The sequence below is a fragment of the Squalius cephalus genome (genome assembly GCF_949319135.1).
Source record: "Squalius cephalus genome assembly, chromosome: 5".
In the NCBI taxonomy this organism is placed as follows: Eukaryota; Metazoa; Chordata; class Actinopteri; order Cypriniformes; family Leuciscidae; genus Squalius; species Squalius cephalus.
Window position 1 is genome coordinate 16,264,763 of NC_137126.1, and position 24,442 is coordinate 16,289,204.

General features: G+C 38.3%; 1 protein-coding gene across 5 annotated transcripts in view; it reads left to right on the forward strand.

Annotated features, from left to right (window-relative positions):
* The window catches only part of zswim7 (zinc finger, SWIM-type containing 7), an 88,689-nt gene extending 66,705 nt beyond the window's left edge, over positions 1-21,984 (forward strand). For 2 of the 5 annotated variants that reach the window (XM_079870579.1, XM_079870578.1), the window contains exons 5-6: positions 1,826-1,930; positions 8,072-8,681. In XM_079870579.1, coding sequence (XP_079726705.1) covers positions 1,826-1,930; positions 8,072-8,188 — 222 coding nt within the window. In that variant the 3' untranslated portion in view covers positions 8,189-8,681. Of the gene's footprint in view, positions 1-1,825; positions 1,931-4,901; positions 5,070-7,719; positions 7,904-8,071; positions 8,682-18,965 lie in introns of those variants that run through there. The other 3 variants (XR_013821196.1, XM_079870580.1, XM_079870581.1) reach the window with 3 other exon arrangements.
* The last annotated feature ends 2,458 nt before the right edge of the window (positions 21,985-24,442 follow it).

Here is a 24,442-nt window from a genome sequence, read left to right on the forward strand (position 1 = left end):
ATTCTTTTATTTGTTTATTTTATCATTGTTTTTTATTATTTCATATTGAGAGACTAAATATTTGTTCTCTAAAAATGTGTCACTATGCAGGACTATTACATGGAATATCCACCCAAGAATGAAAATTCTTTCATCATTTACTTACTCCCTCCTCTCCCTTATCTCCCCTGCTTTGCTCCTCTCGTCTCGTCTAGTCTACTGTCTTGTACTTTGAGAGACTCTCTCCGCACTGCTCTCCAAACTAAGAAATTATGGATTTGATCAACTGGTCTCTCAACACAATTGACACCATCTTCTCAACGAGAAGCTTGGGTTCGGGGGAACCTGACTGCCCTGCCGGAACGTTCGCAGCTGGCTACATGATGGATGCGTGGGAGAGGTGGCGGGTCGTGTGTCTGGCGGCTCTTTCCGTGGAAGACATTGAAGATATCTACCTATTCGGAACCATGATAACAGGTTTTCTGCTGTTTGGATTAGGCATTGCCCTGGTTTATTGAGGAATTAAGAAGACGGTGACAGCTGTCCAAAACCCCACAAGGCTGCCCGTCATGATTGAAGCAGTGGGCAGAGCTGTCAGCACTCAGACTATGACTATGAACCACAATATGGATAACATCATGGAGAAGCTCACAGCTTTGCAAAGGCAAATGGATCGTTTCGGAGACCAAAATGGACCAGAAGCTGTGTAAATTGGAATGTGGCTACTCGTCCCAAGACCAAACAACCCCAATCTTATCTGCTTTCGGCCCCCCTTAACCAGCACTGGCTTTGGCCCGAGGCTGCTGCTGGAACAACAACAACTCCCCCGGAAGAGCACTGCAGCGAGACGCTCTTGTGTTCCTTCCCCCACTCCCCACAGACACCTGCTGATTGTTGACTCTGTCTGGGACCTGATCAAGGTTGACTTCATGGCAACTGCTGTGTATCGCTATGACATCCTGCGGACTGAGGCACCTAGATTAGGATGCCAGGCGTAGCGACTCTCCAGGCCTACACATACACAAACTCTTACATATACAGATATGCAATCACCCTGCCCCACCCCCCATCCCTCGCCTTCGACGCTTTGTACCCCCAGTCTGACAGGCGGGTCTGTGACCAGCGCCGAGAATGGCTGCAGCTGCAGGACTGGATGGCTGCTTGCCTGTGCTGAGTTAGCTCCACCCCCCCACTTCCCTCCCCTGTTGCAAGTCTTGTGTGTTCATGTTGTGTACTGATTATGTGGTAATGTTGCTGAGGTGTTTTTTACTGTTCCCAAACTGTACTCCTTACAGGAGCATAGTCTGGGGGTTGCCTTTTTTTTCTCCTCACCTCTCTGTATATGCTGTATTTTTTTCCTCAATGCTCTGTCTTCCTGTTCTGTCTACCCCCTTGTCATATTGTATGTATGTTTGTATGGACAGGTTGATGGCTAATTTCGCTGGTAGTTGTGACTAAGTGACAATAAAGGCTACTACTACTCATGTCATTCAAAACCTTTATGACTTACTTTCTTCTGTGGTACTTAAAACAATATATTTTGAGACTGGAGCCCAATAACTTCCATTGAATGGACAATAAAACATTGAGATGTTCCTCAAAATATATCATTCCTGTGATGGAGTCTTAGAAGTAGGATCCATGTGCAGGCTACACACTCACACTCACACTCACACTCACACTCACACTCACTCCCATAGAGAGCTAACAGGGCAATCTGACTGTTTGTCTGCCTGTATTGTTTGGATGCTGAAATCCTCTAGAGATGCAGCTGTGATGGTGAACTTCAGCATAATACTCATCTCACATTTCAGTTTTGTTTCTCTCTCCGTTATCTCTCCAATAGGTATTAGGTGGATCAGGGCATCTGTACACGTGCTTCACTTCCTGTCACTACTGCCCATGCCCCGCCTTCACTTTCTCTGTGCTTAGGAGGAATGAAAGTCTGGTGGTGAGGTCACTTCCTCTTTCTGCTCTCACACATAACCACACAGCTGCATTCACAGACCCCTGAGACCCTCATCCTATTTCTTTTATATATTTATATTATATATATATATATACAGTACCAGTCAAAAGTTTGGAAACACTACTATTTTTAATGCTTTTGAAAGAAGTCTCTTATGCTCATCAAGCCTGCAATTAAAAACAAACAAACAAAAAAAAAACAGTAATATTATGAAATATTATTACAATTTAAAATAATGGTTCTCTTTTTTAATATACTTTAAAATGTAATTTATTTTTGTGATGCAAAGCTGAATTTTCATCAGCAAGTACTCCAGTCTTTGGTGTCTTATGATCCTTCAGAAATCATTCTAATATGATGATTTGATGCTCAGTTATTATCAATGATGGAAACAGTTGTGCTGTTTAATATATTTTTGTGGAATACTTTTTTCAGGATTCATTGATGAGTAAAACGTTAACAGCATTTATTCATAAAAACAGCATTTATTCAAAATAAAAACATTTCTAACAATATAAATCGTTACCATCACCTTTTATCAATTTAACGCATCCTTGTTGAATTAAAGTACTAATTTCTTAAAAAAAAATAGTTATTGTTCCCAAACTTTTGAACGGTAGTGTATATTGTTACAAAAGATTTCTATTCTAAATAAATACAGTTCTTTTTAACTTTTTATTCATCAAATAATCCTGAAAAAAGTATCTCAGGTTATAAAAAAATATTAAGCAGCACAACTGTTTCCAACATTGATCATAAATCAGCATATTAGAATGATTTCTGAAGGATCATAAGACACCAAAGACTGGAGTACTTGCTGATGAAAATTCAGCTTTGCATCACAAAAATAAATTACATTTTAAAGTATATTAAAAAAGAGAACCATTATTTTAAATTGTAATAATATTTCATAATATTACTGTTTTTTTTAGTTTTTGTTTTTTTTTAACTGCAGGCTTGATGAGCATAAGAGACTTCTTTCAAAAACATTAAAAATAGTAGTGTTTCCAAACTTTTGACTGGTACTGTATATATATATATATATATATATTAGTGGTGGGCCGTTATCGGCGTCTTATCGCGCGATAAAAAAAATATCGCCGTTAATCTATTCTCAAAGTTGGGTGGGAGCTCGCTCTATACTACACAAGCTATGATGACGCAATCTACCCGCGGCCGCGAGGAACACCCGGCTGCAACGCATCATATTCGTCGTCATCTTAAGTAAACACGGCTGAAAGTGAAAGCTGGTGAAAAAGATCGGTGCAACATCCATTATTTGGACTTGGTTCGGATTTAAGCCGTCCGACGAGCAGCAGCAAACTATAGACAGAGTGTGAGGGTAACAGTTCGGTAAGTTAACACACGATTAATCCGTTCTACCATCTCAAATTCAAAACGAAACATATCACTGAATACCAGCGCGCGCGTATTATTCCCAATATATCTTAGTGGTGTAGCACATAATCTCTGTCTGCGCCCGATTTTAAGAATCGTTGTTGTGTTTCTTTTTAACTGAAAAGACATCAGTACAATATTCTACTTTTAAATTTGGGGTTTCATAAGCTCCAAGCCATAATAAACATTAGACCTACTTAAGTCTCTGCAGCTAGTGTACTTAAATTTTATTTATCTGCAAAATGATGTTGTATACTTACAGTTTTGCACAATATATGTTCTCAAAACCACATACACCCTTTAAAAAAACAAAAAAACATTTAGCAGCTGTTTAGCAGGGTCTGTGTAACCTGTTCTGAAATGGTTTTATTATAATATATATCGTTATCGCAAGAGGCTGCAATGTATATCACAATATGGATTTTAGGCCATATTGCCCATCCCTAATTGATAGCCTATAGTAGTTGATAATAACATAGGCCTACCTAATGTTGCCTACGGACGGTAACAGTACAGTAGTAATCTTTTACAGTCTATGAGTAGAACAGCTTTCTCAAGCAGTTTGTGATGCATTTTAGAAACAGGAGATGAGCCCCTGGTCTAATGCGCCACCTGGCTTGAGAAACCCGTTCTCAAAGACTTACTTTTATAGTCATTATTTGGGTAGCACACATATTCTGAATGCCTTCGTCAGAATTCAAATGAGCCATTTTAATCTAGATTAATCTAGATTAATTTCAAAATTAATCTAGATTAATCTAGATTAAAACAATTAATCTATGCCCACCTCTAATATATATATATATATATATAATCCTTTCTGCTTGTAGGGCTGATATGAAACCATAAGCAATACGACTGATGGAAATGGATGTTAAAAAATATTTGACAACTAATATTATTACCAATTAGTTGTCTAGTGATTGTGTTTAAAAAAAAACATTTTGGACTTACATTATTTAACATGCATGTGAAAAGATATGGATTTTTTTTAATTATTAATTTGTTAGAATTGTTAATCAAAGTTAACAATTTGGTCATCAAATACATTTTTGGTCATCAAATACAATTTGGTCATCACATACATTTTTAGAATTTAGAATAACTTTATTGTCTATCACTGGTGATAGAAATTTTTCTAAGGTTAAAAAGCTCTTATTCACAAATCAACTTACAAATCAACAACACATACAATTCAACAGTAAACATGAACATACACTTATTATTATTAAAACAGACATCTAAAAAAATTTAAATGGAAACTACAATTGTGCATAATTCTGCAACCCACACACATTCACTTGACCTTGTTTAAAATAGTCACTGCTTTGGGCACAAACAAATTCCTATGCCTTCCTAGCTAAGGGAATTCTGAACAGGCAACCTGATGGAAGTAGATGAAAAGAATCATAAAGAGGGTGTGAGGAGTCTGTAATAATAGAAGCTGCTTTCCTCTTTACTGCCATATTATAAAGGTCTGAGAGGTGAAGCTGCAAGATCCCAGTAATCTTAGATGCCTGCTTAATAATTATTGATAATTTTTTCTTATTTTCAGCTGAAAGTAAGCTATACCAAGAAACAATGTTAAAGGCCATGACTGATTCCACAAGTAACCGATACACTGTTGTCAAAATGTCCTGTCTAACATTAAATCCTTTTAACCATCTCAGAAGAAATAAACGCTCAATGTTGTGCAAAGGACAGTCGGCTGTCAATCACAGTACCTACATACAGTGAGGAAAATAAGTATTTGAACACCCTGCTATTTTGCAAGTTCTCCCACTTGGAAATCATGGAGGGGTCTGAAATTGTCATCGTAGGTGCATGTCCACTGTGAGAGACATAATCACAAAAAAAAATCCAGAAATCACAATATATGATTTTTTAACTATTTATTTGTATGATACAGCTGCAAATAAGTATTTGAACACCTGTCTATCAGCTAGAATTCTGACCCTCAAAGACCTGTTAGTCTGCCTTTAAAATGTCCACCTCCACTCCATTTATTATCATAAATTAGATGCACCTGTTTGAGGTCGTTAGCTGCATAAAGACACCTGTCCACCCCATACAATCAGTAAGAATCCAACTACTAACCTGGCCAAGACCAAAGAGCTGTCCAAAGACACTAGAGACAAAATTGTACACCTCCACAAGGCTGGAAAGGGCTACGGGGAAATTGCCAAGCAGCTTGGTGAAAAAAGGTCCACTGTTGGAGCAATCATTAGAAAATGGAAGAAGCTAAACATGACTGTCAGTCTCCCTCAGACTGGGGCTCCATGCAAGATCTCACCTCGTGGGGTCTCAATGATCCTAAGAAAGGTGAGAAATCAGCCCAGAACTACACGGGAGGAGCTGGTCAATGACCTGAAAAGAGCTGGGACCACCGTTTCCAAGGTTACTGTTGGTAATACACTAAGACCTCATGGTTTGAAATCATGCATGGCACGGAAGGTTCCCCTGCTTAAACCAGCACATGTCAAGGCCCGTCTTAAGTTTGCCAATGACCATTTGGATGATCCAGAGGAGTCATGGGAGAAAGTCATGTGGTCAGATGACACCAAAATAGAACTTTTTGGTCATAATTCCACTAAACGTGTTTGGAGGAAGAAGAATGATGAGTACCATCCCAAGAACACCATCCCTACTGTGAAGCATGGGGGTGGTAGCATCATGCTTTGGGGGTGTTTTTCTGCACATGGGACAGGGCGACTGCACTGTATTAAGGAGAGGATGACCGGGGCCATGTATTGCGAGATTTTGGGGAACAACCTCCTTCCCTCAGTTAGAGCATTGAAGATGGGTCGAGGCTGGGTCTTCCAACATGACAATGACCCGAAGCACACAGCCAGGATAACCAAGGAGTGGCTCTGTAAGAAGTATATCAAGGTTCTGGCGTGGCCTAGCCAGTCTCCAGACCTAAACCCAATAGAGAATCTTTGGAGGGAGCACAAACTCTGTGTTTCTCAGCGACAGCCCAGAAACCTGACTGATCTAGAGAAGATCTGTGTGGAGGAGTGGGCCAAAATCCCTCCTGCAGTGTGTGCAAACCTGGTGAAAAACTACAGGAAACGTTTGACCTCTGTAATTGCAAACAAAGGCTACTGTACCAAATATTAACATTGATTTTCTCAGGTGTTCAAATACTTATTTGCAGCTGTATCATACAAATAAATAGTTAAAAAATCATACATTGTGATTTCTGGATTTTTTTTTTTAGATTACGTCTCTCACAGTGGACATGCACCTACGATGACAATTTCAGACCTCTCCATGATTTCTAAGTGGGAGAACTTGCAAAATAGCAGGGTGTTCAAATACTTATTTTCCTCACTGTATGTAAAGGATTCAACCTGTTCCACTTCCTGTTCCCCTAACCTAAGTGGTTCAGTAAGAGAAAAAGAGATTTTGGATGGACGAAACTTTTAATTTCCGCGCAACACAACTCTTTTATTTTACTTGTATTCAACTTTAGGGAATCTGTCATGGAACCAGCCAACCATGGATTCAACAAATTGTTTGTACATAATCAGGGACTGTTTATCTGTCATACAAGCCACCAAAGCCATGTCGTCTGCGTATTTCAAAAGTGACATACCCTTAATTCCACACATGATTTTATTTGTGTATATGGAAAATAAAATGGGTGACAAGACACATCTTTGTGGAACCCCAGTATTTATAGTGATGCTACTAGATTTGTGGTCAAACATCCTAGTAGCAACTCTACTTTTTTATTCGCTTGCTTTCATTTTAAGCGTCTTTTGTCTAAAGGATACTCTCCTCTTCAGCTCCCTGTTGCTGTGGTTATTTCCAGGGGTTTTATTTGTTTTCACTTCTCCATTGACTGTCTGTTTCAAAAGGAGACCCCAGTATCTGTTGTCACACAGTTGCATGTGCACCAGCCTGCTTTTGAGCCCAGGGGAAGGGAATGAGACTAAAATTAGTTCTCCAGTCTGAGAAAGAAAATCCAGAGACAACCCCAAAATGCACTGCGTCACTCTGATAGCATGACCTCCCTTTATTATCGAGCTGCAACAAAATATAAATGCATTTTATACCCATGTGATCTGAGAGGAATGGTTTCCTTGTTTATTTATAGTCCTCTGTGTAATGCAATAGAGTTTAGTTGATGCGCTAGAAAACATCTTAATGTGATAAACCTGCCTGCTCTGCCAAACCCCAGAAGAACATGATGTGGCATTCTCATCAGATGTGAGTTGGTGGGTTGGTGAGGCTCCATACCGGGGGTCTGGGGTGTAGGGGGTGCAGTCAACATGAATGTCAATAATAATGAAAGCCAACTGTTCTTCATTGTATAATGCCGCCACGTTAATACATCCTGTTAAGTGCATGTTTTATTCCCCTTTCAGCTGTTTCATTGTCAATCCTCTTGTTTTGGGCGGCACTAATATTCTCCTTCATTGTGATCCTTGGACTGTTCATCCTGCTAATGCATTTTTAATTACTGCAGTGCCAGTGACTGTAAATTGAGAACAGATGGGTGCTTTGTGCATTTACTATCATTCAATACACACAATAAATATTAGTTTGAAACATATCTGACCTTGTGCCTATACAGTGTAATTCTTATATAACCAAACTGGTGTAAGAATAGTTCAGTTGTATAACCTCCATGTTTATTTCAGTTGAACCAAAGCTCTTCTCTTACCATTATTTAGTGCCATTTTATTAAAATGTGTTTTCTATATCTGTGTTCTCTAGTGTAAGCACCTCCTAGCGGCCTACTTGAGTCAGGCCATGGGTTTGTGCCGGCAGGAGCAGGTCTCAGATCAGCAGATGACCCACATTCTCTCAAGGCAAACTGAGGCCAGGACATAAATAGCTGATCCTGAAGTAGAGAGGGACTCTAATAAGAACTTCCATGCAGCAATTCAGGTATCTATAGTCATTATGGATGTGACTGGACTTTCTTGTAATTTGCCTATGAGATTAAAAGTTTGAAAATTGTTGTGTACTTGCATTAAAACCCAGTGTTTCTTATCAAGATATGATCTTTTGTAGATTATATAAAAAAAATAAAAAAAATGTTGTGAAAGTAAATAAATGAGCAAAGCTGAATCCTAAATAACAGATGTTTGTATATGTGTTCGCAAAATATTTTATCTGTTGCCAGAGAGTGTACATCTGTTCATTAGGCATGATTGCGTTTATTTTTGGAGTTTCCGTTTGTTTGAAGATTCTGCACTCTAGACTGAGTCTCAGCAACAAACAATGAGACTGTGAGGCTCTGCTCTTTCAAATACTTTTCTTTTGGGATTTTGTTCTTAGATAAGTTGCATTCATAAAATAAATCTGTGAACCATTTATTAAACTGTTGTGTTATATTTTGTCATGCATTCAAAAATGAAAATTAACTTTTTATATTTTTTATGACAACCATATTAAAAACTCTGTTGTTGTTGCTATTATTATTATTGTATTCACACTAATTGAAAAAGTCTTTTTACAAATGTATACACTCTTAACTATTTCTATTGGCTGCAGAGCATGGGCAAAACATCAATTTGGAGACTAAAGGGTTTGCTTGTAAGTTTGTAGTTTTTTTTTTTCTCATTATAGGGATTTTGGCTGCGTTTACACTGGCACAAAAAATCCGATCTTTTACTCACATCTGACACAGATTGGAATTTGTTACACACATGTAAAAACAAAAATTTGTACGAGATCCGATTTTTTTGCATCTGATCTGAGCCACTTCCAAATGTGGTTTTAAATCGGATACATTTCCGATATCTGGACATCCGAACTACGTCTAAACACGCATGTCCCCTTTTAGTTCCAAGCCACCACAAGGCAAGGACGACACATTTACTCACAAAGATAACTTTTTAATGTTGTATTATGAGGCCGACACATAATGCGCACGCTTACAGCTTTTTATTGAGATGGGAAAGAAATTGCGCGAACACAGAGCTGGTTTTCAACCTCTGCCCGTGACTTTTATCTCAAGCTTCTCTATTAGGATACTCATTCGCACGTGCGCTCTCGCTGGCTAATTCATTCGAATTCATTAAAACATATTAAAGGGCTACTTTATTTCACTTCAGAGTTCTAGATCTGAGCTGTAGATAAACTAAAATTATTTCCGAACTGTATGTCTGTTCCGTCACATTTTGCGCTGCAAAACATTCATGAGTCATGACAGCTGTTATTTTGTCCATGCTGGCAAATAATCATGACCACCCGACATGAATTATATAAATGATTTTAATAGCACGGCCATTCAAAACCAGGGTCTACCATGTGCATAGTAAAATGATCACCAAAAATCATTTTTGGCGGGAATTAATGTAAACACAGATATCGGATAGCAGTCTTGTCTAAAGTGAATGTAAACAGACGGGCAAAAAAAACGGATATGGTCAAAAGATCGGATCTGTGCATTAAGACTTGCAGTATAAATGCAGCCTTTATTTTTTAATTTTTTTACAAAAAGGAATAGGCGGAGCGTCTGTAACGTCTGTTTCACACTGGATGCGCAAGAACGCTTACATACTTGTAGTTTTTTACGCATGTAGCTAAACCGCAAGTTGGTACTAAAAATACAGACGAGTATTGTCCATTCTGTCAGGTTTTTCAGGTGTTCTCCTCTGACATCTGTCATGTGGTATGATTTATGATGGGCAGCATACTCTGCTGCGATTCAACCAGGTGCTGCGCGATTCATCATGTAGAAAAATTATGTAAAAATATCCCAGTAATGGTCGTTGCCAATTACGTCAATCAGAGCCTGAGTCTGCACAAAAGTGATCCTGAGGTGGAGCCGCAGCATCAATATCCTGCTCATATTCCCGCTCCCACAGACTCAATCACAAGCACAACTGTCAATCATGACATTACACCCCGTTTTTATAGCATCAAAAAACTAAACCAAACTTATTGGGTAAACGATCAATTGAACATACGTCTGCGTATGAACTTACTAAAATGACAAAGTGTGTTTTTTTTTTTTTTTTTTTTTTTTTTTTTTTAAATGTAATTGGATTTTTTAATTGGGTTTACATTTGATTACATGGAGAGGGTGGGGTTTAAGACCCATACTGCAGCCAGGCACCAGGGGACGATCCAAATTGTTTGGCTTTTCAGGACTTGTGTGGCACACTTGGATGCATCCTTTCCTACTGTCCCACACACCTGGTTGAAGGCTATAAACATGCTGTATATACAGTGAGGAAAATAAGTATTTGAACACCCTGCTATTTTGCAAGTTCTCCCACTTAGAAATCATGGAGAGGTCTGAAATTGTCATCGTAGGTGCATGTCCACTGTGAGAGACATAATCTAAAAAAAAAAATCCAGAAATCACAATGTATGATTTTTTAACTATTTATTTGCATGGTACAGCTGCAAATAAGTATTTGAACACCTGAGAAAATCAATGTTAATATTTGGTACAGTAGCCTTTGTTTGCAATTACAGAGGTCAAACGTTTCCTGTAGTTTTTCACCAGGTTTGCACACACTGCAGGAGGGATTTTGGCCCACTCCTCCACACAGATCTTCTCTAGATCAGTCAGGTTTCTGGGCTGTCGCTGAGAAACACGGAGTTTGAGCTCCCTCCAAAGATTCTCTATTGGGTTTAGGTCTGGAGACTGGCTAGGCCACGCCAGAACCTTGATATGCTTCTTACAGAGCCACTCCTTGGTTATCCTGGCTGTGTGCTTCGGGTCATTGTCATGTTGGAAGACCCAGCCTCGACCCATCTTTAATGCTCTAACTGAGGGAAGGAGGTTGTTCCCCAAAATCTAACCTTGGAAACGGTGGTCCCAGCTCTTTTCAGGTCATTGACCAGCTCCTCCCGTGTAGTTCTGGGCTGATTTCTCACCTTTCTTAGGATCATTGAGACCCCACGAGGTGAGATCTTGCATGGAGCCCCAGTCCGAGGGAGATTGACAGTCATGTTTAGCTTCTTCCATTTTCTAATGATTGCCCCAACAGTGGACCTTTTTTCACCAAGCTGCTTGGCAATTTCCCCGTAGCCCTTTCCAGCCTTGTGGAGGTGTACAATTTTGTCTCTAGTGTCTTTGGACAGCTCTTTGGTCTTGGCCATGTTAGTAGTTGGATTCTTACTGATTGTATGGGGTGGACAGGTGTCTTTATGCAGCTAACGACCTCAAACAGGTGCATCTAATTTAGGATAATAAAATTAGTGGAGGTGGACATTTTAAAGGCAGACTAACAGGTCTTTGAGGGTCAGAATTCTAGCTGATAGACAGGTGTTCAAATACTTATTTGCAGCTGTATCATACAAATAAATAGTTAAAAAATCATATATTGTGATTTCTGGATTTTTTTTTTTAGATTATGTCTCTCACAGTGGACATGCACCAGCAATGACAATTTCAGACCCCTCCATGATTTCCAAGTGGGAGAACTTGCAAAATAGCAGGGTGTTCAAATACTTATTTTCCTCACTGTATATAGTTTACATGATAAAAGTAATCTTAAAGTTAAGATAGGCTATACCTCTAGTTCAAATCAAATAGGGGCAGTCGTGGCCTAATTGTGCCAGACTGGTAACCCGAAGGGTTTGATTCTCAATACCAGCAAGGTGCCCTTGCGCAACCTAACCCCCAATTGCTCCCTGGGCGCCACAGTAAAAATGGCTGCCCACTGCACTGGTTGTGTGTGTTCACTACTTGCTACTCCTAATCGCTGATCGATTGCTCCTGTCTGCCTCGCTGCCTGCTGTGAGTGTGTTTGCTTCGGTGCTGTAAGCTCCGTCTTAGCCTCGTATTTCCTTGTTTTGAACCATCATTTACTACAATTTCTAGTTGTTTATACTACTACTAAATACAGCTTACCCAACATCTCAGATTAACCTGACATCGCTAGCTTCCGTTACTACTAGCACAACACGCTAGTAATTCGCTAGCCTGTTAAAGGGATACTCCACCGTTTTTTCATATTAAACTATGTTATTCCCTTATCTAAGACGAGTTGATACATACCTCTCTCATCTCAGTGCGTGCACTTAATCGCTCTAGCGCGCGGTGACACTTTGAAAGCACTTAGCTTACCCCAGTATATTCAATGGTATCTAACAGCAATGAATTTAGAAGTGACCAAACACATCAACGTTTTCCCTATTTAACCCTCTGGGGTCTGAGGGGTTTTCTGGGCCCTGGAGGTGTTCTGACATGCTCTGACATTTGTGCTTTTTTCAGTTATTTATAAACATGTTAATGGCAAAGGTGTAAATTCACTCTATATAGCACAAACAGGGCTACCATAATATGTGCTCAAGATGCATGTATATGTTTGAATTTTTAAGAGAATAATGTTTATGCGTGGTTATTGAAAAAAATAAAAATGAAAGTTGCTGAAATAAGACCACAAAACACATACTAAATATGTGTCAACAAGACTTTTGACTAATGAATGTTGTCGCTTCGAGTTCTGGCTTCAAAATGATGTGAAAATCATCCTGCCTAATCGTTCAAATAAAACAATACATTGATTTAAATTGAGTAAGACAGGTTTTGCTTGGAAAGCCAATATGCGAGGGGGGCGTGAAGGAGGAGTAGTTTACACCTGAGAATACAATGTCCCACCCACTCTGCATAATGAGCCATTCATTCAGGTGTGACACTGACTGAGCCACAATGCAAGGACAAAAGATATATTTAGAAGAAGACTTATATTGACCATTTAAGATTTTGCTTACATCTATCTTGTAAATATGTTTTGCTATTTTATTAAAAAGGTTACAATTACAACAATAATTACAATTTCAACAATATTTCAAGTGTACTCTTTCTTTGTAAAAAAAAAATGATTATAGGCCTACATTTTATCATATGTATTCATTAGTTTGAATATAGCCAACTTTGGAACAGCTAACATCTTAGTTGATGACTTTATTTTTGACAAAAATAGTATTATATATATATATATATATATATATATATATATAACATATGAGCAGAAATTGCTAAACAAAAGCTTATTTGATGTGGCAGTATATTCTACAGTAAAAACTGTACCCAAATCTAGTCAACAAAATGTTGTCTTTCATATTTCGCCTGACTGTAACGTTGTTTTTATGAAATATTAAACTGTCTTTTTGCGAGCTGTGGTAAACAGCGGCATCTCTGCGGCTGCCGTTCATTCATTCACAGAAACGCGATTCACTTGAGAAGGAAAAAAAACTTACTACAGTATTCCTCAGCTCAGTCGGATCCTTGCTCCTCGAAATACCCGCACTTCTGAGGTACATTTTCCATTATTATTATTCCTCACAGTGCTGCGAGACGGTGTAAACAAGTAGGCTACAATGATCTGATTAAACTTGTGTTTTCTCGAGCTAATATGGGGGCGTTCACAGTTTTGCGTGGATTGCCTCAGTCATTTGCGTTTGAATAGCACGTGCTCTCCGTGGGCGGAGTCACATTAAAAATAATTAGATGAGATGAGAACGACTGACATCTCGCTCTTTTCTTACAGATTACATGAACTAAGAATATTTGTTTTTTATATAAATTACGCCATTTAAAAGAAGAGAATTCAAGCTTCATGCCTGTGTGTCTGTATGTCTGTTTGACTGAGTATTCGCTGAGTTATTGTTCATTTTCGGACGCGTTTCAGAATGGACTACACTGACAGAGAGAAAGCAGAACTCACATCATGTTTATTTTTCTTTATTTGGCAAAAAGCACAACACTTTGTTTTTATTGTGAGTATACACAAAAATAATACACATTTAATAGAATCGATTGATGTATGAAACTTGTTTGTAATATCAAAGTCAACAGAGCAAAATTCATCTTGTTTGAACTGATAAAAAAAAAAGCGAGCCTATCGCGCCGGCGCGATTGTCGACCTCAGTGGGTTAAAAACAGTTACACAAGTAGTTATACGACCAAGTATGGTGACACAACATAAAACGTGGTGCTTTTCTAAGCGGGTTAAAAAGGATAACTATAATGTATGGCGTAATAGCACTTTTGGAAGTACTTCGACTCGGCGCAGTAAAAAGTCACGCCTGATCCTCTTTCCACTATTGACAGAAGTGAGAGGAAAACTCTCCGTGTTTCAAATATGTTAGACCTATCACTTCTGCCACTAAAGATTGCTTTATTAATTATCTTCCTAATCAGTTTCATCATCTCAGCATCCCGGATAGCTTAGAAGAACTTGATATTGCAACAGAAACTTTTAACTCTCTCTTTTCCAGCACTTTAGACACAGTTGCTCCGTTGCACTTAAAGAAAATAGTCCAACACTGTGGTACAACGAGCACACTCGGGCCCTTAAGAGAGCAGCCAGAAAAATGGAGCGCAACTGGAAGAAAACAAAACTAGAGGTATTTCGCATTTCATGGAAAGAGAGCTCGATTGCTTACAGAGAGGCCTTAAAAGCTGCTAGATCTGCTTATTTTTCAAACCTATTAGAAGAAAATAAACATAATCAATAAATAATAAAAAAATATTTATTTGAAACGGTGGCTAAACTAATGAAAAAGAAAGCTTCAAGCACCGAAGTTTCCAAGCAGCACAGCAGTAATGACTTTATGAACTTCTTCACTTATAAGATTGATAATATCAGGGAGAAAATTATAACTATGCAACCGTCTACTACAGTATCGCATTGTAGTCTCCCTGAGGAAAAATTTGATTCATTCGTTGCTATAGGAGAGGAAGAATTTTCTAAACTCGTTAAATCATCTAAATCTATAACATGTATGTTAGACCCTATACCGACTAAGTTACTGAAAGAAATACTTCCAGAGGTCATAGATCCTCTTCTTAATATCATTAATTCATCTTTGTCTCTAGGATACGTACCAAAAACCTTTAAAGGGCACCTATTATGCAAAATTCACTTTTACATGGTGTTTGAACATAAATGTGTGTTGGCAGTGTGTGAGCTGTGAAAATCCACCCAGTGGTTTTTTTTTACAATCTCAATAAATCATAAGCACTGTCTCAGAATGAGCTGTTCTCAGATTCGACGCAATGTGACGTAGAATTGAGCAGGCCCCTCCCATGACTGTTGAGTGACACTTCAGTTTGAGCCTAGACCCGCCCTGAGTGAGCTGGACACAGAGTCTGCCATTGTTCGACGCTTGAGCAGCTGTAGACAAGAATGTCTCCTAAGCGATTGAGGTGTGTTGTTGATGGATGTAAGAATGAACATAGCAGTCTTCATTTACTCCCGTTGTTACTCAAGGATGGATCTGTACTGTTTGTGATCAAGCTTACACTCTCCGGAGCGACAGGCCTAACGTGACTGGACACGGAAGAAATGAAAGTGCGAGCGCGCTCGTTATGACAGCTCTTCGAGTCATTTTACGGATATAAGGTTTACCAGTTTATTTAGCACCCACTGAAAAGGTGTGTATATTTGTTTACTGTTAGTTGTAACGAGTGTTTTGTGTACTTCGCTGTGTATGTTGTTGGTAATGAAAGGGAGAGAGAGAGAGAGAATTTATGGATAAGACTTTAAAGTCCCTGTAAAGGCAATTCTAAAAAAATATTCTAAACACATTATAAATGTTAGAAATGTATTGCTAAATCATATTACAAAGACTGTGAACTGTGAAGTACTGATTTGTGGAGTTAGACCGTTAAACAGTTTTTCACCGTTGCTGTGTTTCGGATTTTTTGGGCGGGGCTAAAATGGGGGCTCGATGACGCACTGGAGCCCCTGAGCTCCTGGACACGCCCCTACTTGATGACGCACTGGAGCCCCTGAGCTCCTGGACACGCCCCTACTTGATGACGCACTGGAGCCCATTCACATCAGTTTGCCGATCGCGAGTTACTGTCAGTACTATTAGTTACTACTACATCCTACAGTTTGCTAGCTAGCTATGCCTTCGTCACGGAAATGCGTATTACCTGGATGCGATCACGTACAAAACAGATTGGTGTCCTTATTTAAATTTCCGAAAAACTATCATATCAACAAGAGGTGGATTAATTTTGTGAAGAGCCACCTTGATGGAGAGCTGAGGATCACCGCCAAAACCCGCCTCTGTAGTGATCATTTTACACGGGATAGTTTTATAAACTTTCGTCGGAGACAACTGGGATTCATTCACTGATAATCCGCTGTTACTGGTGAATGTGGCCGAACCGACTATCTCCCGCCTCGGCGTTCATCCTCCCGTCGCGCCGACAACTGGTGCCATCGTCGGCAGTGCGTGCCCACCAATGAGTGTAAGTTGCCTTGTGTGCTTATGTTATAATTATAGTAGGTAGTCCAGGCTCGAACATGTATGGCTTTGTAAAACAAATTAAGCTGCTAGGAGCATCCATTCCGGCTGTAGCTGTGACAGTTGAGTGTGGTGACGGCAGCTTTCCCGCTAGTGGGCGTGGTTTCAGCGAAGCTAGCGGACATGCCCCCAGCGTTTGAGAGCAGAGACTACTGCTCATTTTTTCAAGATTTTGATAGCTTATTTTATGTACTTGCCGGCTTTTTTTATCATTCAAATTTGGCTGGGTGGCTAATAACACATTTTTCTGTGGTGTGACAAACTCAGAACACATACTTAATTTTGACTTTACAGGGACTTTAATGCGCACTTCTTATACTATTTTTATTCAGCTCTTACAGAGATTCTCTGGAGTAAAACTAACGCTCATCTTTTGTGTGATGTACAATAAACTTCACTGAACTCGTCAGTATATTTTGGTCATCATTCGGACGGGGTTTGCTGCACAGCAGGCTTGTATTAGTGGATAAAAGCAGATGACAAATAAGTTATAACCATAATTAAACTAAACTATACCTGTTCTATGTCCATACAGCATATATTCTTTGGTTCTGTGGGCATTATTGTCTGACTCCGAGTCGAAATGAACACCGCAACTGAGTTTCTGTTCTGATATTATCAGATGAGATTGCTCCGCCCCCTGTGCCGTGCAGCAGCAGTTAATTTGCATTTAAAGGGCACACACTAAAACAGCGCGTTTTTCTGAGCCCCAAAAAATTACAATTTAAACATGCTGTAAAAAATGATCTGTTGTGTATTTTGAGCTAAAACTTCACATACATACTCTGGGGACATCAGAGACTTATTTTACATCTTGTGAAAAGAGTCATAATAGGTGCCCTTTAAGCTGGCTATGATTAAACCACTTGTTAAAAAAACACAACTTGATCCTACAGAATTAGTCAATTACAGGCCGATCTCGAATCTACCTTATCTGTCAAAGATATTAGAAAAAGCAGTGTCTTCACAACTGTGTTCCTTTCTTGAAAGAAATGATATGAGGATTTCCAGTCCGGATTTAGACCGTACCATAGTACTGAGACTGCCCTCATTAGAGTCACAAATGATTTGCTCTTATCATCCGATCGTGGTTGTGTCTCTCTATTAGTGTTACTCGATCTTAGTGCTGCATTTGACACTATCGACCACAACATTCTTTTAAATAGACTTGAAAATTATGTTGGCATTAGTGGAATTGCACTAGCATGGTTTAAATCATACTTATCTGACCGTTATCAGTTTGTAGCAGTAAATGAAGAGATGTCTCATCGATCACAAGTTCAGTATGGCGTACCACAAGGCTCAGTACTAGGACCGCTGCTGTTCACTCTGTACATGCTACCATTAGGAGATATCATTAGGAAGCATGGCATTAGCTTTCACTGTTATGCCGACAATACTCCGCTGTATATTTCTTCAAAACCTAACGAAACTTACCAATTCACAAAATTAACAGAATGCATAGCTGATATAAAAAATTGGATGACTCGTAATTTCCTACTTCTAAATTCTGAAAAAACAGAGATTCTAATTATTGGACAAAAAACTTCCTCACGTAATAACCTAGAATACTGTCTAACACTTGATGGCTGCTCTGTTAAGTCTTCGTCGTCGGTTAGGAACCTGGGTGTGCTCTTTGATACCAATCTTTCATTTGAAAGTCACGTGTCTAGTATCTGTAAAACTGCATTTTTCCATCTTAAAAATATATCTAAATTATGCCATATGCTCTCAGTGACAAATGCGGAACAGTTAGTTCATGCGTTCATGACCTCAAGGCTAGATTATTGTAATGCTCTACTGGGTGGTTGTCCTAAACGCTTAATAAACAAACTACAGCTAGTTCAAAACTCAGCAGTTCGAGTTCTTACCAGAACCAGGAAGTATGACCATATTAGCCCAGTTCTGTCAAAACTGCACTGGCTCCCCATTAAACATCGCATCAATTTTTAAATATTGCTGATCACTTACAAAGCACTAAATTGTTTAGCCCCACAGTACTTGAGCGAGCTCTTAACGAATTATAGTCCTTCATGTCTATTGCGATCTCAAAATTCCGGCCAGTTGATAATACCTAGAATATCAAAATCGACTGCTGGCGGTAGATCCTTCTCCTATTTAGCACCAAAACTTTGGAACAGTCTTCCTAACATTTTCCGGGAAGCAGACACACTCTGTCAGTTCAAAGCTAGACTAAAGACACATCTCTTTGACCTAGCATTCACATAATACATTATAGACTTCTATAATTCAGTGTTAGGCTGCATAGATTAGGTCAGCTGGAACCGGGAACACTTCCCATAAATCCTGATGTACTCGTTACATCATAAGAAGAATGGTATCTACGCTAATTTTAGTGTCTTTTGTTTATCCCGAGGTTTTCCCGCTGCCTGCCAGATCCAGGCCGTATCCAGATCTGATGAAGGACCTGCGCCTGGACCCGATGACAACCCAGTGCTGAAGTGCCACCTAGTCTCTCCCTATGGAGGATACCTTTACCACTCTACAGATAAAGTGTCGTCGGGAAACTCAGTTCACGTATCTACCCCGAATTGATAAAATAAAATAAAATTCTGTATAAAAAATTATAAGGAAACACCAGTACTTTGTTTAGGCTTGGTTTGTAGGGAATTCCAAACCTGCGCACATATATTCAAACGCACATAACTACTGTATAGAACCAATTCTTAATGCGCAAGTGACCGCCATCAGCGTTTCTCACAGGTTCGCGTTTAAAGTCTGTGTAGAGAGAATGGTGTCGTCTTAGCGGCCCCTAATTTAATAACAAATGATTGTTGCGACGGAAGCGAATCAATCAAAACTAACTTTAGCTGGAAAATAACTTTATTAAAGAACCGCTATAAAGCCAAAACAATCTCTGTTACCTTAAATTATACGTTTATCTCTGTAAAGCTGCTTTGAAACAATCTACATTGTTAAAAGCGCTATATAAATGAAGATGACTTGACTTGACTTGACGTGTGTGCACTAACTGATGGGTTAAATGCAGAGGGCAAATTCTGATTATGGGTTACATTACTTGGTCTTTACAACAAAACAAAAAAATTGTAAACTGGCCTTTGATGTTTTGGGCAAAAACTCCTGACAGTGATATTTTTATGTATTTTTTTATTTATTCATTCACAGCGCTGAATGTCATATGGTGATTGTGAAACATGAAACACCTCTCATATGATTTTATGTTGAAATTTGTTATTTTTCGTGTTACCTCGGGTGTATTTTGAACATGAACAATGTACTGTGGTTTTAATTCAGATTAAGCGGCGCAGCAAATATAGACTCGATCGCGGCACTGCCGCTTCTGCTCCTGCTATGCGCTGCTCTGTCTTGGCATGCATTGTGAATACTCTAATCCAGGGGTGTCCAAACTTGGTCCTGGAGGGCCCCTGTCCTGCAGAGTTTAGTTCCAACTTGCCTCAACACACCTTCCTGTAAGTTTTTAGTATGCCTTTTAAGACATTGATTAGCTGGTTCAGGTGTGTTTGGAGCTAAACTCTGCAGGACAGTGGCCCTTGAAGACAAAAAATTTACTGTTTAATGTTATTTTTTAGTATTATTTTTCTTTATTAATTTTCATAATGTATTTTATGAGTCAGAGTATGTTTGTACATGTGTGCTGAGCAGAGATCTGGGAGAGTTATATATTTTGCTTAGAGGTATGTGTGCAATGCAACGTTCACTGAGCAGAGATGTTCCACTAATGATGATACTTCAGTTGGCATTTTCTTTACAAGAAAAGGAACGTTTCAACTGATGCAAATGTACCACTATTGTATACACCGAGGGATAGTGGACTGTTCCATGTGTAAGCATGAGGTATACGTTCCATTTTTAAATATAAGCAACATGTTTTGCTACCTTAGAAGGAATTTGTAAGTCCCAGAGGGGTGTATTTAAGCTCAATCCTTACTGTACCACCTCAGAGAAACATAAAGGCATGAGGTGAGAGGAGGAGAAACGCAGAGAAACCATTTACAGCTGGCATGATGGGGTGAGGGAATAGAGAAATGTGGAACAGAAAAATCTGGAGACCACCTCGCCTGTAGCCTTATTCGTCTATGCCTGTTTCTCTCTGTCTGACACATGTATACAAATAATAAATAAGAGATCTCTTGGCAAAGTAACTGGTGTAGCTTCCGTGATTCAACCATAATGGGGGATGGCATGATTTTCAAATCTACAGCCCTCCAGGAGCAGGATTGGACACCCCTGCTCTAATCTGTAACATGGGCGCTGGAAAAATATGCGCTGCTTACACGTCCAGTGTGAAACTGCATCAATGAAGAGCTGCCCATTACTGCTGGTCTAGGATTAGTTTCTCTGTAATAATAGCCTATTAGCAAAACAGATTTGATGTTTCCGCTCTTGAGAGCGTCAAAAGCTTCTATTCACATCGTGTTTCGCAGCGTATACTAATGTAGCCAATCACAAACATTTATTGATGTTTTTTTTTCCAGTGCTTAGTTCTGCACACTCGTACATCCTCTTGTTATAAGTTAACTTATAATAAACCAGGTGTAGACATTATGTAGGCTAAATAAGAGATTAATTCTGCAGTCAGGTTCATTAACTATAGCGTAACTTTTTAAGATTGTGATGAATTGAGATGTGAGAGTTTTTTTTTTTGTGATTATAAAGGGAGTGTTTTTCTTTCGAGGCAATATATCCATTAAGAATTTGAATTTGCTACATTAAATGTATTATTTGAATTGGTGCCATGCCAAATCATGCATACAGTATGCTTACTTTACTGTTCAAATTATAGTGGTTTTGTGAACGTAGACACTTTAATAACAAATTATTTATCTGGAGCTTTTATCCTGGGATGTGTAAGTTCTTTTTAGGCTACACATAACTTGAAAATACTTCATGACATTATATTTAAATGTGTTTTAAAGAAGGAAGCACATCTAGCCTAAGGAGTTTGTTCATGCTCCATCTATACAAAAAGGGAACTTAAGTTAAAGGAAAAGTTTGCATTGCTCATTGAAATACAAAAAAAAATGGAACAAGAAAGAGGAAGCGAAAGATACAGAAATATGTCAGGTGAAATGTATATCCATGCGATGACGTCTTGCTGCGTCACTCCACCGATGCTGTTACTGTATATGTCAATTTCACTTTCCATGTTTTGCAGGAGTGCCATATTGTCTAGAAAATATTACTTCCATCATATTTAACTGATGGAAGTCATGGAAAATGCCAATGGAAATTGGAAACCTATATTGTATTGTGTACAATTTACAACCTGCCAATGACACTGATTGTTACATTTTCTGCCAGTAGACAATGTACTGGCAGAAACAACATTTCCTATTGTATATTGATTCTGCACATTTACTTCTTTCAAGATGTAGATAAACTAGTTATTTTAGAGTCGTCTATGCTTAGTTTTTTCCCCCTTGTGTGTTTGAGACGAGTTTGAGAATGTGGTATTTTATGATGAGATAACGAGTAGGTCAAACTTAATATTAGGTGTCTTTACTACAGAAAAATTGTTAGGTACAATGTACTTCATGTGTTCAGGTTGTTCTGTTGAGGTGGAATACAGGTAAGATTAGGGACAGGTTTAGTGAAATGGGTATGTTTAAGGGTGGGTTAAAGGGTAAGGGAAGTGTCAACTGTGTAATTATAGATGTCATTACAGAAATTAATAATAGCTGTAATTACATGCAGTTATTTTTTAATTACAAGTACAATGTAAAAACATGTATGTACACAAAAAGTGCATTGCATTGTAATGATTAATTAAAAGTTTAATATATAGTAGTTAAAGACACTTACTATAGTGGGACAAATATAATTAATTTTGATTTGGGGAACTAAAATATGGTAAACTCTAGCTGATATACTGTAGTGCAAGTCAGACTAGGATCATGGACTTTGTTTCTTTGGCTCAGTTAAAAGTGTGTTTGTTTGAACAAAGGCTGCTAGTACACTTTTTCTCACAACACACACATACAGACACACGTTTTCTTTTTGAATAATGATATTTAGCAGCACAGTTGAGCTGAGCTAAATGGTCCAACTTTCATATGAAGAGGGCACAAAAGATACAAAACTGCTTTTATTAACAAAATAATTCACCATACATAATGTATTTACGTTAAATAACAAGACTCCATTTTTATGCTAAAGGTTTTTGTCGTGAAACTATTTTCCAACATAAAGAGAACATCACAGTGTATGTAGATTAGTGAAAAAGAGAACATCACAGTGTATGTAGATTAGTGAAAAATACACGTCAAAAACATACACATTTTAAAGGACAGAATTTTTTTTTTTTTTTTTTTTTTTGCTCCTCCAAAGGCAAGAATAAAATTCAGTTACACTGGACTGGTTAAAAAAGGCTTTTGTTTCACTGCTTTCTCCAGACAGTACTTCAGCAAAGGAATAAAACGTCAGCTAACAGTTGCAGTGCAGTACAGATTCGTCTCCATTGGAATGTCCAAGATGTCTGGCGCACTCCTGTAGTTTAGCCCTTACGAATAGTAATAAATATCTTTATTTTTACATCATTTAGAAGCTACAAAACACACAAATGAGAGCGTTTTTCTTCCCCTCAATAAATAGAAACATGGTTTGACTGTTGGCACAGTTGTGGATGTGCACTCGTTTGGGGCGGTTGGAAAAGGCATGTCATTGTCAGGGACAAACGCATCATTGCATCTGTCAGTTTGAGTTGGGTACCAAAACCAGAGCTGATGAAATTACATACACTGGTCATGGCTGTGATTGTGTCACATTCTTTTTCTTTTAGTGTAAACAAATTTAGAAACAGCTGAATCAGACAATGATTGTTAATATACAGCTACAGTATTTGGACCAATGAGCTTTCATCCTGGACCTAGGACTACATGACAGAAATAGAAATTAATTGAATGACAAAATATATGTCACTTGGTGGGACAAAACCTCTTGCTAGTGTTCAATTCACTCCTAAAACCAAAATATAATAACATTTCCTTTATTTCAAAATGACTTCTAAATGTGAGCTCATTAACTGGTTATGTTAGACCTTCAACTATGTGTCCTTATTTTTAAAAACTGTCTTGAACTGATGCTATCAGAACATCTGATAGCCAATAGCTACATTTACATGCATTAATTTTCATTTTACTAATTCTTTGGGTGCATGTAAATATATCTAGTGATGTCAGTTTCTACATTTAAAACAAACACTGATTGACTTTTAGAAATCATCTTATAAAAACCTGACAATGCAAGAAAACCCCAATTACATGAAATTTGAAATCGGTAAATTTTTATGCCAAAACATAATCAGACATGCACAAAAAGACATTGAACTTTGAATAAACCACCATAAAATGTGCTTAAATTGCACATTGTGCTTAAATTTTGCTGAAATGGTTTGTAACCAATACTCAAAAGAACAGTTTAAAGCACTGATATGAACTTTCACTTCGTCAGGTTTTAACAATATAACCTGACATACATAATTAGGGCACAATGTAAATGCACTCAATTTTCTTTAAATAACAGGATCTCTTCAGAAGACACACCAAATATAAACATTTTATTTATTTATTTAGCCAATTTTACTCGGCAGATATATAGTGGCGAGTGAAATAATTGGCGAGGGATGGAGATTGGGACTTAACCTATACAACAGCTCACAGTTTTTCAATCATTTTATAATCCATATTTGTAATACTTTAATATGATCAAGGGCCTCTCTACAAATCTGTGGTTATACTGTAAAGGTGCTTGGTGATTTATAGAACAGTATACAAGTATTGACAGTACAGAGCATTATGAAATATCCAGTTCCAGTGGTGACACTAAATCTCTCTCTAGAGGAGACATTCTTTG